The 16,360-nt window shown below is 55.1% G+C and overlaps 1 protein-coding gene across 1 annotated transcript in view; it reads left to right on the top strand.

Annotated features, from left to right (window-relative positions):
* The window catches only part of TNS1 (tensin 1), a 225,763-nt gene that overhangs the window by 115,901 nt on the left and 93,502 nt on the right, over positions 1–16,360 (top strand). The window contains exons 5-6 of the mRNA XM_047084469.1: positions 11,657–11,698; positions 12,715–12,765. Of these exons, the coding sequence (XP_046940425.1) occupies positions 11,657–11,698; positions 12,715–12,765 (93 nt within the window). The remainder of the gene's footprint in view (positions 1–11,656; positions 11,699–12,714; positions 12,766–16,360) is intronic.

The following is a 16,360-nucleotide window of genomic DNA, read 5'->3' on the forward strand; positions in this document are numbered from 1 at the left end:
ACTTCTCTGGACCTCAGTTTCCCCTCTGCAGATTGGGATTTGGTAATAGCAGCCACCGCATGAGATTGTTAAGAGAATAAAAGGAGCAAATGAATGTATTTAATTCATCTGGATTCAGGGCCCTCCGGCAGCTGCCCACTTGATTTGCGTAAAAGTCCAGTTTCTTGCATTGGCCTGTGCGTGGTCTACGTGACGGGTTTCCTTTCTGACCTTGCCTCCTTCTAGAAGCTCTCTCCTTCACTGACTCTGCTTCAGGTACCTTGTCTTCTCGCTGCCCCTTGAACATAGCAGGCACGATGCTGCTTCAGGGCTGTAGAGCCTGCAAGGCTCTTTCCCTCCCTCGGATCTTCCCACAAGTGTGAGATTTCTCTTCCCCCCGCAACCCTGTCTCCCCTCCCTGCTTTCCGTGTCCCTCCACGTATCGCCGTCTGGTACACTGTGTGTCTTACAAGGTCCCCCTCATACCAGCATGTAAGCTCTGTGTCAACAAGGGATTTTTCCTGTTGTGTCCATTGCTGTATCCCCACTGTCTGGCACATAGTAGGTGCTCAGTATGTGCTCACTGGGTGGCTAGAAGGAAGGCTTGCAGCCGGGGGCCTGGTGCAGATTAGGTGCTCAGTAAGCAGGGCTGCTGTCGCTCCTATTCCCTGGCTTGCTGATTGGTGGGTGGGGGGGTCTATTAGAGGGGCTGAGCTCCAGCCGGAATCTCTCCTGCTGTCCCCAGAGAGTGGGAAAGTGGCCCAGGGGAAAACCGGGAGAAAGTTTGGCTTCCCCCTGAGGGCACTCAGCACCTTTTCCTCAAGGCAGGCAAGGCAAGTGCTTTGAGCAGGTTCACAAGAGGGAGGAAAGGGTGGGATGTATTTTTTCCTTTCTTTTCCATTTGCTGCCTCTCCTTCAGCCTCGGCAGAGCTGGTCTCTGGTCTTCCTGCCCCCTTCCCTCATGCCCCACACCGTGTGTGTCTGCCCGTGGTGTTTTCTCCATGTCTCAGTTGGGCCCCAGCGCTCCCTCTGGCCTTCTCACCCATCCTGCTTAGATCTTACCCCCCTGGGATCGGGGGCCCGCATCCTGGGCACAGGATTTCTGCCCAGCCTCTGCCTGCCAGACACATTTTCCAGCCTGTGCCAGGCCAGCCAGGGCAAAGTGGCTTAATCTTCAACCCGTGTTTTCATCTTACTCAACAGATGTTGCCCAAGGCCTTGGGCAGCAGGGTCCTAGGGTCACCTCCCTCCCATGGGGTCTCTCGGTGGGGGCAGGATGAAGAGGGGAGAGAGGGCTTGTTTGCCACGGACACTCCTGATCCTTAGAAGTTGCTGAAGCCGCTTTCTCAACTTCTGACAAATAAGGGTCAAAAGGAATTTCCCGAGGGTGGTGGCCAAGTGGAGTGGCCACCGAGGTCTGCCAGATGGTGAGCCCTTGTGCACACACAGCCTGGCACCCAGGAGGCCTGGGCTGGTGAAAGACGGGTGTGTGCTGCTTCTCCTCACACAGACCAGCCCCCTGGCAGGTGCTCCAAAGGGCCTCGTGGATTGAATTGGAGGTCCGGTGCGGGGTCTGTGCGGGGGGAGAAGGAAGGGGTGGATGGGGCAGTTGGAATCCCAGGCTGGCTTCACCCATAATAGCAATCAGAGCAGTAGTTCAAAGTTAACCCTCGTATGGGACTTTCCATTTGCCAAATATTGTTCTGAAAGCTTTGCAAAAATAAACTCATTTATTCTTCATGACAACACAGCAAGAGGGATGCTGTTATTATCCCCGTGTTACAGATGAGGAACTGAGGCCTAAGGCCACAGAGCTATTCAGAGGGGGGAGCTGGAATTTTAACTCAGTAGTCAGCACCACAGTGCACCCTCCACTCCTGTCAGTAATGACAGACAGCATTCCCTTGCATGGCACCTGTGGGTTTCAAAGCCCTTCCCCTGACATTGGGCTATTCGGAACCCACAGTGAATTGTGTGGAAGTCTGGGCACTTCCAGACAAGTGTGAGACCAACCTGGGTGGACGGGAGGAACACATTGTGCAGAGGAACAATCTGGGGATCAGAAAGGCTAGGTGACTTGTTCATGGTCGCACAGCAGTGCCGGTGGGGGAGGGGGGATGGGTCAGGAGTGTGGTTTTATTTTTTTTATTTTTTAAAGTTTATTTATGTATTTTGAGAGAGAGCCTGTGAGCAGGGGAGGGGCAGAGAGAGAGGGAGAGAGAATCCCAAGCAGGCTCTGAGATGTCAGCACAGAGCCTGACTTGGGGCTTGAACCCACGCACCATGAGATTATGAGCTGAACTGAAATCAAGAGTCAGACACCCAACCGACTGAGCCACTCAGGTGCCCCTGGAGTGGGGTTTTTGATTCCTGGTTCTGCTTTCTCCCTAGGATACCCTAGATGCTTTCTGCTGATGTAAACACTTAATGCAACCAGGTGGACTTTTCTGGGATTCCCTTCCCTTCCCTCGCCTCCCGCCTTCCCTTCCTTCCCCTCCCATCCCCCCTTCTTTTATTTATATGGTGTCAATGCTGTGACGTTGACACACAATGTTACATTAGTTTCAGGCGTTGGCATTTCATTTTATTTTATTTTTTTAAATTTTTTTTAACGTTTATTTATTTTTGAGACAGAGAGAGACAGAGCATGAACAGGGGAGGGGCAGACAAAGAGGGAGACACAGAATCTGAAACAGGCTCCAGGCTCTGAGCTGTCGGCAGAGAGCCCGACGTGGGGCTCGAACTCACGGACCCTGAGATCATGACCTGAGCCGAAGTCGGACGCTTAACCGACTGAGCCACCCAGGCGCCCCTGGGATTTCATTTTCTAAACAGCACCAACCACCAGTCTACCTACGTAGCCTGTTTGCCAAAGGATCCGAGATTTAAAGGAGGGTCTGTCCCTCCATCTTTCTGTCCATCCATCCTACCAACAGACATTTCCCGAGCACCCACCTTGTGCCAGGTGCCGTTTTAAGGCTGGGGCTGTAAAGTTCTTTTCTGCCACAGTGCCAGGCCTTCTAGAAGGTGGGTGGGGCTGGGTGGCATGGAGTCACAGGAATGAGAGGGCTTTAACACTGTTTGGTCCAGTAAGGCCCTGAAAAAATATTTTTTGACTTTTTTTTTCTTTATTGTGGTAAAACACACGGAGCGTAAGAGTCACCGTCTTCACCGTTTTTTTTTTTTTTCTTCTTCTTTTTTTTTTTTTAATTTTTTTTTCCACGTTTATTTATTTTTGGGACAGAGAGAGACAGAGCATGAACGGGGGAGGGGCAGAGAGAGAGAGGGAGACACAGAATCTGAAACAGGCTCCAGGCTCTGAGCCATCAGCCCAGAGCCCGACGCGGGGCTCGAACTCACGGACCGTGAGATCGTGACCTGGCTGAAGTCGGACGCTTAACCAACTGCGCCACCCAGGCGCCCCCGGTCTTCACCGTTTTTGAGCGCAGGCAGTGGTGTCAAGTGAGTATTCCACTCCTGTACAGCCATCACCCGTCTGTCTCCGGAACTCTTGTCTTGTAAAACAAAACTCTACCCATCAAACAGAACGCCCCCTCCGCTTCCCCAGTCCCTGCCAATCACCATTCTGCTTTGTATCTCTGTGAATTTGACCGCTCAAGTGACTCATGTCAGCGGAATCATGTAATATGTGTCCTTTGGTGACTGACTTGTTTCACTTCGCAGGATGTCCTCAAGGCCGTGCTGTGCTGGCAGAATATCCTTCCTTTTCAAGGCTGAATAATGTTCCATCGTACGTGCATCACATTTTGCTTACCCGTTCCCCCGTCGGACATCTGAGCTTCCTCCGTGTTTCCATGTTTTAACATTCATTATTGCGAATAATGCTGTTTTCTTGATAGCAGCCATCCTCGTGGGTGTGAGGTGGTGGCCCTGAGATTTTCAGATGACTTCCCCAAGGGGCGGATCTGAGGGAAGAAGGCACCATGCCGCCTCACGGAAGAGGAGAGGATGTGATGTTAATCGGTTCCGGAGAAGTGTGCGGAACCCTCAGCCCCCGTGCTGCCGTCTTGCCCTCCGTTAAGGAGAGTGGCTAGGAGTCACTTCAGTTTGGACGCCAGTCTCTTGATGAAATTTCATCTTGTAGCACTGTGTGCCATGAGTGACCATCTTGGGAGATTCTAGAAAACAGAGCAATGTCAGAAGAACCCCATAGAGCCTTGGTTTTTAAAGGAGAGCGCAAACTCAGGACATTGCATTCCAAGGAAGATTCCCAGAGTGGTGAGGGAGGCTGAAGATCTCAATTTGTGCAAAAGGGCTGTGCGGTCTGGAGAGGGGAAGATATGGATGGAGTGGGTGCGGAATAGGAGTAAGAACGTGAGGAAGGACAGATTGGCTTGTTTTCTCTTGCTCTCCGGAGTAGAACCTAGTAGGTGGAGGTTATTAGAAAGAGGAGGAGACTTGGATGTGAAGAGGAGCTTTCTAACACCTCAAATGGCCCAGCGGGGCCATCGGGGAGAGTCTCTGTCTATTGCTGGAACCCATACTCACTGATACCTGTTAGGTATGAGGCCGGTGCTGATGGCAGGTCCCTGCTCTGGGGAGTGCCTGGTGGCAGTCCTGGGGGAGGTCCTGCCCTTAGACTGGGCTGTGAAGGGACATGGTTCCTGGAGGCCAAGGCGTCCACTAATGGGCTGACCACCACCCCTGGGACCTCCACTGGGAGGGGCCAAAGTCAGGCCTTTGCCCTCAGGAGCCCTGCCCTCTGGAGCCACGTTTAGTGGGGGCGGGGGGAGAGAGAGATTTATCAGGTGGAAATGAATTAGTGCCCGCCTGGGGGCGGGGGTCTGACCAGAGGTACTTGGGAGCCAGGGAAAGAAGCAATCAGGTTGTGCTGTGGTAGTTGAGGAAGTCTGTCTCCCGTTCCAGGTCCAGTTTAAGATGTGAGCAAATGGAAGAGAGGTGGGAAGGAGGAGGGAGAGCTGAGACAGAGAGGGGGTAGGGCCTTGGTGTGAGTTACCGTTGGGAGCCAGGGCAAATCCAGGGTAAATATTTTTGGCCAGTCTGCCCTTGCTGGGTGGGGTTGGGGGGGAGGGGAAGTGGGGCCAGACAATCCTGTCTCATTTTGGTTGGTGGCCCTGGCTGGGCATGCTGGTGGAACTGGTTGAGTGCAGGAATGGAGGCAGAGTGAACCCGGCATGTGTGGCCAGATGAGGGAGGAGTTCACAAGCTGGGCAGGGGAACTTGAACTTGATGAGCCAAGCAGTAGGGCCGTTATGGGTCCGTGAGTGGGGAAGTGACCCAAAGCTGGATCTGAGTCTGCTGCCAGCTGTGGGGTGTGGCTGGGTGGCGAGGGGGCTGCGGGAGGAGGGCTGGGTGACGGGAGGCTGGCACAGGTGCTTGGCGGGGGGCAGAGAGGATTTCGACAAGAGTGGCCAGAGGGGCAGGGACGAAGGGCCGAGCGGACTCCCAGCGCCCTGGCTGAGGGGAGAATAGCATCCAGGTGGAGCAGGGGGTAGGAGGTGTGTTGGGGGGAGTACTCCCCCCTGGCCTGGCCAGGTGTGTGCATGCCACCCCTGCCCTTGCCCCCTCTCAGCCAGGAGCTGTGCTCTGGGTCCCTCGGGGTGAACTGGGGCCGGCCCGAGGACAGGAGTGGGCTTGCCCGGGCCCCTCCCTGGGGGGTGCGGGGAAAATCAGGCATCACATTCCATTTAATCACACCCAGCCTGTTCTCTTTCTCTGGTGGCCTAGGCCTGCCCAGGAGAGGATGTCGCCCCTGGAGTGACTTCACTCAAACACTTCGGGGGGAACCAGGCTGCTGGCCTCCCTCCTACCCTGGCCGGGCCTAGCCCTGCTTGTTCCACACCCTCTCTCCAGCCCCCTGCACCCAGTGCTGATGCCCAGCCCCAGTGGCTCCCCATTCCCAGGATGGCCGTAATTAGCACGAAGGGTGGGGGGCAAACACAGGCTTTGAGGCGAAGACCTGCGCTCACGTAGAGCTGGCCAGCCTCCCTGGACGCTCAGTTTCTGCATCTGCCAGAAGGGTTCCAGAGAGCCTCTGCTGCCTCAGCTCGTTTTATCCTGTGTGATGGTCCCGCTCCCACCCCTGGGGCTGTGGGGTCTGTAAAGTGCCATCCCGGCCACGCCCCCTCTAAGTGCCCAGGAAATGGCGCTTCTCTGCTCTTCCCTCATGCTACCAGCCCCTCCTTTCATCTGCTTAGGGTTCTATTTCTGGAATGGAGCAAGTGAGCCCGGAATAACCTGCCGTGGGTCCTGGGGCTGAGGACGCCCCAGCCCCCCGCTGGCCCTACCTGCCAGCTCCCACCTGTTCTCCCCACTCCTGAAAGGCAGCACTGCCTGTGACCTCACAGCCCGTTGCCATGGCAGTAGATGTGATGTCATGGGGTCTTTTGGGCCTGAAAAACTGCCCGGATTCCAGGCCTCCCAGGGGGCAAGAGTGGGGAGGGCTGAAGGGGTGGAAGGGAGGAGGGTGTGAGGAATTTCTGGACAGAATGTTCCTCCGGAGGCTGAGTCTGCATTCTGCGCCAGACCCCTCCCCCCAGCCCTGGGCTTGGGCATCCACCCGCCTCCCCCCATTGGCCCTTGCCTTGCCTTTTCCTTCCTCCACAACAGCAGCCCACAGATACATTTTTTCCCCAGCCCACCCTCCCTGCAGGCCACCAATATGTACTGCACAAACCCCTGGGCAGCATCCTGGCCACCCAGCCCCTCGGGCCCACACAGTCGGGGTGGGTATGCATGCATGGAGGGGGCGTGCCTGTGTCTTTTTTTGGAAAAAAAAAAACTTGAGGAAAGGATGTACAGTTTCCCTTATCCGCCCTGTGGTTCACAACCCCTCACATTCAGGAAGTTCTCTCTGATGTCTGATCTCAGTGTCTTCTACTGCAGCCCATTTCCTCCTCTTCCTATGGCAGTGCATTGGAGGAGTCTCTTCCTCCTGAGGGTCCGAGACAATTAGTCGTTAAGTCACAGAAGCTTGTTCCCAACAGGAGGGCAGTTGATTGAGAGGAACTCTCAGTGAGTGAAGATCATTGCCAGGGAGGGGAGCTAGAACCGAGAGACGGTGAGGGAGCCTGGTTCGAATCCCAGCCCTCCTCCCTACTAGCTGTGCTGCGTTGGGCAAGTTACTGAATCTCCTGGACCTTCTGTCTCAACTGTAAAGTGGGGTCCTGCTTACCTCACAGGGTGGTGATGCGGATTGACGATCGTGAAAGTCAAGAACCTGATATGACGCCCAGATCATTAGCACTCAATGAACAATTACTGTTATTGTGCTGATGTTATGAAAAGGCATCCCCAGACGAGGGCCAGGAAGAGGTAAGGCAGGTCAGGCACCCATGGTGGAAAATGTGAGAAGGCATGTTGCTCTCAGGGTCGTGTGGGTGCACGTTGAACTGCGTGAGAGTGAATGCCTCCTTACATTTTCTGCCCTAAGCACCTCACCCTAGTCCCTGCCTCGCTGCAGACTTAGAGTTTGGGACCCTAGAGCAGGGTGATCTGTGAAGAGCAAGGCTTGGCCATCAAGTGGCACCAGGTCTAAACCCTGCCACCTGCTTGGCGTTGTCCTGGCTGGGGGCAAGGAGGATTCCTGAAGACCCCTGGCAGGGGTGTGAGTTGACCGCCCTCAGCTTCGGAAAGCCTGGGGTCCTTAGATCTAGGTTTTGTGCTGGGATTGGGTAGGGGTGGGGCTAGATGAGGGGTGCCCTCCCTGTCTGGGCTTCATCTGCTATATCCTTCTGCAGCTGAGCCTCAGGGGGAAGGTAGGGGAGAGCCTTCCTGCTAATGCGTCCTGCAGGTTGGCTAGAGATTGGGGTGAGGGTCAGCAAGGTGAGCTCAGCGGTGGGGTCTAGAGACCTGGGTGCCAACCCCAGTATTGCCGTGGACCTTCCCGCGAGAGGCTGGGGGACTCAGACCTCTCTGCACCTCAGTTTCCCCATCTGTGAAACAGGGAGGGAGGGAGGAGATGGTGTCTGAGGTCCTTGTCAGAGCTGGTGTTCTGAGGAGTGGTGTGCAAGGATGGTGTGTGTGTGTGTGTGTGTGTGTGTAAGAAGGTCTTGGCCAAAATCCAAGCAAAGATAGAGGTCAGAGAGCTCGGCTCCAGGAGGTCTGGGGGCACCAGCCTCACGGTCAGGGGTGAGCATGGTCAGGGGGCCAGGGAAGATAGTGAAGGGCTCTCGTGGTTAACTCACTCAGTCGCTATTTGCTGAGGGCCTACAGTGCACCAGGCCCCGCCCCAGGCTCTGGGGGCTATGGGGACTTACCTTGTAGTGGGGCAGGAAAACCCTAAATGAGATAAGCAAGTAAAATACATAGTGTGTTGGAGAGCAAGGGGTTCGAAGAAGAAAACTAAACCAGGGAATGGGGAAAAAGAATGTTTGAGTGGGTGTGTATCCACGTCCCAAAGGTGGGCTGACAGCCCAGGCCGAGTGGGTCGCTGTGGCCATCGGAGCTCTGGGTCGGCCAGCTCAGGGCCCACAGGTTGGGGTGCTCTGGGGGCTTCCCTACAGCACAGTCAAGGGGGTGGGGCGGGGGCAGCCTCAGGAAGACCCTGACCTTGTGCTCCCTGTCCCTTGCCCTTTTCATTCCCAGAAGCCCCAGGGCTGGCGGTGCCTGGGGGACAGAGAAGCAGGACTTCAAACCTGGGAGGACTGGGATGCAAGACAGAGGGGTGGGGAGCTCAGTGTGCATGCTGGGCTGTATTTGCAAACACCGCAGGGTAACACTGGGTGTCTAGCTCGGGAGGGGTTTTTGGAAATTTTTATCTTCTCAGAAAGCACGTCGACCACTAAGTCGAAGGCATCTGATGGCTGACCCTGTGGCCGCCCTCCAGCTGGCCTGGGGAAGGGGTGGGGGCCGAGGGGCTGGTGCTCAGATGATCGCTGGCCAGGAGGGAAGTTTCTCTTGCAGTGCTGAGGCCTGTGGTTTCTAATATTGACTCGTCTCCCTGGGGAGGGGTGGAGCAGGAGGGTCAAGGCGGGGTAGGGTGGGCCTTGGGAGTGTGCAGGGTGGAGACGGTAAATAACAGCTAACATTTATTGAGAGCTTCCAAGTGCCAGGCCCCATTCTAAGTGCTTAATGTGCTCCGTCTCATTTGGTGCTCACAAAATAGCGCTCCGCAGCCCTGTTGAGGAGCAAGGACAAAGTGACCTGCTCGGGGTCACAAGTTAGTAGCAGAGAGAGTCAGGACGGGGCCCTGGCTGCTAACGCTGTTAGCTTAGACCTGTGGTTTTCAAAGTGGCATCCCCGCGCCTGGAAACCTTTGAGAGATGCACGTTCTTGGGTTCTACCATAGGGCCACTGGATTAGACCCTCTGGGCAAGGCCCAGCCACCTGTATGTCCACAGCCCTCCAGGGGATTCTGAGATCCTCCTCTCCTCCCCTCCCCGCTGCCCGCCCAGTTCACAGCCTGTTCTGCCCAGAGTCAGGCCTCTCAGGAGGCTTTACCCAGAGCAGGATGAGGGCCTCCTAAGGGGCTGTAATGAGCCTGGGGCAGGTACTTTGTCCCCACCTTTTCCGTCCTACCCGATTTCTGTCCTTTCTGACCCCTGCCGCCCCCCCCCCCCAACCTGTCTAGGCAGGCTGGTTAAGAGTAAGGGCTTTGGAGTTGGGAGATCTGGATTCAAATCTCAGTTCTGTGGTGTAGACTCTGCACACAGAAGGTCCCTGGGATCAGCCTGCCTGGAGTGTTCCTCCTTTCCTGGAGGCTCGAACAGCTCAGAGAGGAGGCAGTTGGGCCTTCCTGCTTAGCCACAGTCTCCACAGGAGTGTTGCAGAGCCCTGGACCAGAAGGGATAGTGGGAGGGTCAGGGCACCACTGCCGAGGACTCCCCTGGTTGGGGCTGGTGGTTGTTGGAGGCTGAGGAGAGAACCTGGCCCCAGTTAGCAGGCAGCTCCTAGAGCTCAGGCTGGGATAGCGGTCCCTGGGGATTTCCAGACTGCCCCTGCCGGGTGGCCTGTGGGCCGGGAGTGGGGGCTGGAAGAGGGTGGCTGAGGACTGGGGCTGGGCTCAGAGGGAGTAGAATGTGACATCTTTACTTCTCCAGAGTCATCTTCAGACTCCAGGCGGGCTGACCTGGGGCCTGGGAGGCGCTGGCTAACTTGCCTCCCCATCTCTTACTCTGTTCCTGGGCCCTGTCCTCCCTCAACCATCCACATTGCCTTGGCCATGAACTACTCAGGAAGTTTCATCTTCTGGAGAGAAGTTTTGGCCTCAGCCTCACATCTTCCAGGCCATAGGGGTAAAGGGGTCTGGGCCATTTCCAGAAAGAGCAGTGCTACCTTGATCCCAGCTGGCTTTCTTCCTCCATGCCCAGCTCTCCTCCCTGATGCCAGAACCTTTCAGAGGCCATTCTGTCCTTTCCCCTGTCTTCCACAGGGGTGAGTAGCTCACCAGGAATGGGGTCAGGGCAGGCGTTTCCTATTCTGAGACACTGTCCTAAGCTGGTTCCTGCTCATCATGGCAACGGCTTGCTTTCTAACCTTCACGGTCATGCTCACGTCCTTCTGTGTGATTCAGGGGCCCCTGGAACTTTACTGGGTGGGAAACAGAGCCCTCGAGACTGTAGGCAGGAATTGGATCTGGAATGGGAAGTTTCTCTCCTGTATGGGGGAGTCCAAGGAACCCGCTTTTTAGGATCCCTTTAGTAGGAAACACTAATGTTGTCCTGGCAGGGAAAGGGTGGAGTCAACATCAGGGACAGGATCAGTCCAGGATCAGCATCAGGACAGGATCAGCCGGCATGTATTGGTGGCCGGCTACACATATATCCCAGTCCCCGGCGTGAGGGATATGGCAGCTGAGTTGGTAAAAATGCTGCTTTGAATGTTTTTTGGAGGCAGGTGAGTAAGACTCACAAAACAGTATTTGGGGAACAAGATATATTCCCATGATGAGATTATTTATACCCGAAGGACCAGAGACATAGCACAGAGAGCAGGCTTATTGGAGTTCCAAGGTTGGAGGGAGTCCTCCTTACTGGGTGTTCAGGAAGGGCCTCGGGGCGGAGACCTTGTCGGAAAAGAGTGTGGACACAGGAGCCATTCCGCAAGCAAAGGCCTGAATGTGGGAATAAACCAGGAGATCTAGGGACAGGTCTGGATGGGGCAGAGCTTTGGGGCAGGGCTAATGGTGGGGTGCTTTGAAGAGTTAAGTCTCTGGCAGACTTCATCCTGGACTGTGGGGATTTCACACAAAGACCACGAAGCGCGGAGTCCCAAGATGAGGTTCAAATCCTGTTGTGGCCAGTAGTAGTCGATGACTTTGGGCTACTCATTTACCTTGTCCTTTTCTGTGAAGTGGGGGCTCAAAGGTAATAATGGGACCCACCTCACTGGGTTCTCGTCACGAATAAATGAGCCAGTACAGGTGAAGATGGCTGGCACGTAGGGATAGGCATGACCTTGACCCTCTCTGTGTTCCTTTTGGAGGGGTCAGCAACTGAATCACAGGCCTTGGTGAGAGGTTCGTCGAGCTGGCTCGTTCTAGTACCAGTCGGATTATTTTACGTTTTCCGAACTCTGCCTCCCAAGCATGGGGCTAGCCAGGTTACGTCTGAGCCTTGGGTCGGCGGCATGGGCCCTGCTTCAAGAGGCATTCCGCCCCTCATGGCCACCAGCCCTGGGGAGAGAGCCAGCCTGAAACCCAACCTGTAGCTGTTCGCCCTGAGGCCTCACACTGTTTTCTCCCTGTGTTTTGCAGCCCATCAACCCTGAGAATGCCCCGAAGAATGTAGCCGACACGGTGAGTGGCAGCAGGTGTGGGAAACAGTCTGGGCATAGTGTGGGAAGCCCAGAAAGCAGAAGGTGGATTTGGGGGAAAGTGAACAGATGTGTTTGGGGACATCTTTCTGGAGTAGACTTGGGGAACTTGGGGGGAAGTGATGGGCTTGTGGGTCACGTGGGGACCTGGGCATCTGACATCACTTACGTGTTCGGAAATGGATTGCTAGGGAATTAGGGAGGCAGGTGGGAGAGGCCAGTGGTTAAATGTGGGTTTCTTTATTAAATATGTAGAATGTGAGAAAGCCGGGCAGATGTTTCCAAACAGAACTTTCTGACTTAGCAGAAAGACAGACAGTTTTCCAATTTCCTCAAGGCTGCATGAGGAGGAAGGGAAGAGAGTGGGTGGGTCCCAGAGTGTGGAAACCGAGATTAGCAGCTGAGGGGGATCTCTTGGCAATGGCCGGCACGTAATAATGGGCTTACAGTTGGAGGGCTTGTGTTCAGATCCTGCCTCATACAAGCTGCTTCTTTTTTTTTTAAGTTTATTTATTTACTTTGAGAGAGCAAGCAAGCAAGAGAGCAGGAGTAGGGGAGGGGCGGAGAGAGAGAATCCCAAGCAGGCTCCACACCACCAGCACAGAGCCCGATGCTGGGCTCGAACTCACAGACCGCGAGATCATGACCTGAACTGCAACCATGAGTTGGACGGTTAACCGACTGAGCCACCTAGGTGCCCCCTTCATTCAGGCTTCTAATTGTGTGGCCATTGGCAATTCATGAGCCTGCCTGTACCTCAGTTTTCTTACCTACAAAATGGGAAGAGGAAAATCATAACACAAATGAGACGGTTGGTTGGCTCTGAGGGGCTTTTAGTGGACAAAGAAATGATAAACACACAACTAAGTTGCCTCCGAGGCCCTTCTGCCAGCTCCCTCACCCCCAACCCCTGCCAATCCCAGTAGGTGAAAAACGAGGGTGCCCTTTGATTACTTTCCTTGACTCCCCTCTCTGACTGTGTTTTTTCTCCGTCTCCAGGGAGAAGGAGCTTTCCGGGGTGGAAACACACGGAAAAGCCTTGAGGAAGACGTAAGTATGGGGATGGGGAAGGGAAGGGTTTGGCTGGGCTCATGGTGCCCCAGGGGGATTGGAGGTGTGGATGATGGATACTACCTGCCTTGCTGAAGCATCCCTTACCTCCTTTCCAGAAGGACAGGCAGGGGTCTCTGAGTGCTATGGCTGAGCAGGGGAGGAGGGGTTGGAATGGTGAACAAGCCCCATGGACTTACATACTGGACCTCAGTCTTGGCTTTGGCTCCCAGCTCGGCTGGATCCAGAGCTCATTTGCCCATCACTTTGCCAGACCTCAGTGCTCCAGGCTGGGGAGGGAGGCAGCGAGGGTGTGCTGTGAGGTCTGGCTCGGTGGTGAGCAGGATACTAGCAGAGCTATAGCAGAGGGACTAAGGACAGAGGCGAAGAAGGACTCCTGGGCTCACAGAGGGTCATCAGACCTTGAGGAATTATAAGCTCTGCTTCTTTGGAAAAAAGGGGTCTTTGCAAACGCCAGGATCTTCTTTGTGGCTTCAGTGCCGTTGATTCTGGAGAAAGAAGCTGGAAGCTGGGCCCGTTGACCCCTCTGGGCTCTTCCTGGTGGGCAGTTTTGGTGGAGGTCAATGGGCAAATTGCTTAAATGGAGAGACCCCTGGGAAGGGCAGAAGGGGCTCTCCTGGGACCCTGCTCTGAGCGGTGCTCGTGTCTGGGCTTGTCCTCATGTGCCCGGGGTAGACACCCCACACAGTCGGGACTTTCTCTTTCTTCCCCACTCTCGTCTGACAATTTGCCCCTATGCTGGCCTCCATCCTTGCTCGCCCTGATCCACAGAGGAACAGGGAGTGGTTTTGGCGGTTGGCACAGGGGGAGCTGTTGATGGCATGAGGCCCTATCATCTGACAGCTGCCTGACCCGCCATGGGGAGGGCCCCAGAGGGAGGTGCTCAGGCTGCGGGAGCCTGCAGGCGGCCGCCCTTGTGTGGTGAGCCCGTGGCCACGGCCACATTGCCCTGGGGCAGCCCTTCATGGCCAGCCCTGCAAGGCGGAGGCGTCCCTGGGGCTGTACGACCTGTCCAGGAGGAGCGGGAGCATGCCTCTTAAATTAGTGGGGAAGGCTCTGTTCAAGGTACGCGTGGGTCCTATGGGCACGGAGTGCACATGTTGGGGAGGGACTCTTGTCCAAGTTTGCGGTATTTTGGGGGCTGAGATGTGGGTCAGAAATTAGGCTTTGTGTGTACCTACTGCTGAGGACGAACTAAAGTAGTGCACCCAAAGCATATAATATATGCTCAATAAATATTAGCCATTCTTATTACTGTTATTTTGACCAAGGGCCCAGAGCTGGATTGAGTATTTTGGTGATCCCCAGACACCACCCCTATGGTGGATGCTATGGTCCCATTTAAAATTTTTTTTAAATGTTTATTTATTTGAGAGAGAGAGAGAGAAAGAGTGAGCAGGGGAGGGGCAGAGAGAGGGGGAGACAGAGGATCTGAAGCAGGTCCCATGCTGCCAGCATAGAGCCCAATGTGGGGCTTGAACTCACAAACCATGAGATCATGACCTGAGCCAAGGTTGGATGCTTCAGTGACTGAGCCACCCAGGCGCCCTTGGTCCCATTTTTCAGATGAGGAGGTAGAGACTTGAAGGGGCTCAGTGAATTGACGAGTGCCTTCCCCACCCCTTCCTGGGTTTGCTGCTCGGATCTGGTTGTACCCTGCTCTCCCAGCCCTTGGCCAGGAGATGATGTGTGAACTAAAGCCTTTACCTGATGGCCTGGGCACACTTACGGCCAGGTCCTGATGCTGCTGCTTCCCCCAGCCCCAGCCTGGGCCAGACATAGCTTGTCAGGGAAAGCTGCAGCAAGAGAGAGTGAAGTTAGACATCATGAAGAACTTTTTGACGTGATGGTGGGTATGACCTTGGTCCCAGGAAAGAAAGAAGCGGCCCTTTAGTTGGGACGGGAGGTTTTTTTTTTTAGAAGGAAAGTTTGTTGATTTGGGATGAATGCGCGTGTGTCTAATGTGTGCCAAGGTGGGTAAGGGTTGTGTCCTGTCTGGATGTGGGAAAAGGGTTGTGACTTCTGGCGTAGCTAGTCTAGTCAAGGGAACACTAAGCGAGCGAGCGGATTCTAGAATGGCCTGTGTGCTGCAGAGGAGGGAAAACCTAGTGTCTAAAGTTCCCAGACACCTGTCTCAGGTTGGGTGATCCCAGGGTCTTTGGTCCATGCCCTGTTCAGCCATGGGGGACCCCCGCAGTCTGCCCCGTGCGAGGAGACCTGTGCTAGAGGCGGCACAGTTGCGGCCCTCAGCCTAGTGCCGTGCTGTTGGGCCTGTTTGTTGAGCTGTTTTCCTGTCCCTGGCCCGTGGCCCAGGACTCACAGGGCCGGAATGGCTGTTTTCCTCCAGCAGGGCTTGTGTGTAGAGAGGTTTGTGGATGCTGTGCTGTGTCGCACTCTGTTTTGGAAAAATCCAGGCTGGTGGGCAGGAAGGAGAGAGGAAGGGGTGTGGCTGGAGGGGCTGGTGGGGGCGGGAGGGGGTGGCCACGGCCCCCAGAGGAGAGGTAGGAATGGGGACGGGCCCCTGACGTAGATTGGGCACCAATTTCTGGCTGCCTGACGTGGCCCCTGGTGTTTCTTACGGACCCTCCTCCCAACTCTGCCCCCTGGGGACTGGGGCTCAGGAAACGGCTTTTCTTTTGGTCCAGAGCTGTTGTGTTTGGTCTGTGGACCTCAAAGGCAGGCAGGACTCTTCCCACACAGTTGTTGCTCTAAACCAACCCCACCCAGGTCCTGGGGTTCCCGCTCCTTGCTGCATGGTGGAGAAGGTGGTGGCAAATAACAGAACCTAGGGCCACAGACCTTGAGCCACTCAGAAGTGTCCGAGTGGTTGTTGGCAGTGGGGACCAAGGCAAAAAGAGTTGGCTGGATCTGCAGGACGAAGGGTGAGGGTTAGATACTAGGAGGAACTTCCTGGTAGAGAAGTAAGACACCGTTTTGGTGGGGGGGCTGTGGAACTTCCTTTCATGCTGTTCTCTTACTGAAAGCGAGACCGTGGTTCGGTGATGACTGTAGGGGAGCGTTCTTGGTGCCTAGGGAGTTGGATCAAAGTTGTATTATTGATCTCTGTCCTGGGAGAAGCTGGGGGGGGAGGTAAAGCCGAATGGGCAAAGGGCTTTGAGAGCCCCAGAGAGGAGAAGAATGGGATTACAGGCTGACAGAGAGCTTGTTTTTTCTTTTTAAAATAAAATCTTTGTAGTACTTTTTGTAAAGCCCTCTGGTAGTTTCCCCTGGGGGCTTTAGGTGGAACAGGTGAATCACACAAGATCACACGAGCACTGTGCTATACCCATTTTACAGACTGGCCAGTGAGACCCGGCAGCAGAGTCTCATGCCTGTTCTCGAAGAGAACGGCTCCAGTATAAGCTCTCTGAGGTCAGGGATTTCGCCTCCTCCGGTCCCCAGCGCCTAGCACGTTGCCTGGCACACAGCTGGTGGCACTCAGCGAGGGTTTTTGGAATGAGGGAAGGAGCGTGATGACGGACAGCAGAGATGACTGATCTCTCAGGGGGCTCCCAGCCTCTCAGAGAGGGTGTGTGTGCTGAGGCGTGTGCTGGGGGTGCCCATCTCTGGCCTC

The sequence above is a fragment of the Lynx rufus genome, unplaced genomic scaffold, assembly GCF_022079265.1.
Source record: "Lynx rufus isolate CCGP_SWC_20201006 ecotype Redwood Valley unplaced genomic scaffold, mLynRuf1.p SCAF_2, whole genome shotgun sequence".
NCBI lineage: Eukaryota > Metazoa > Chordata > Mammalia > Carnivora > Felidae > Lynx > Lynx rufus.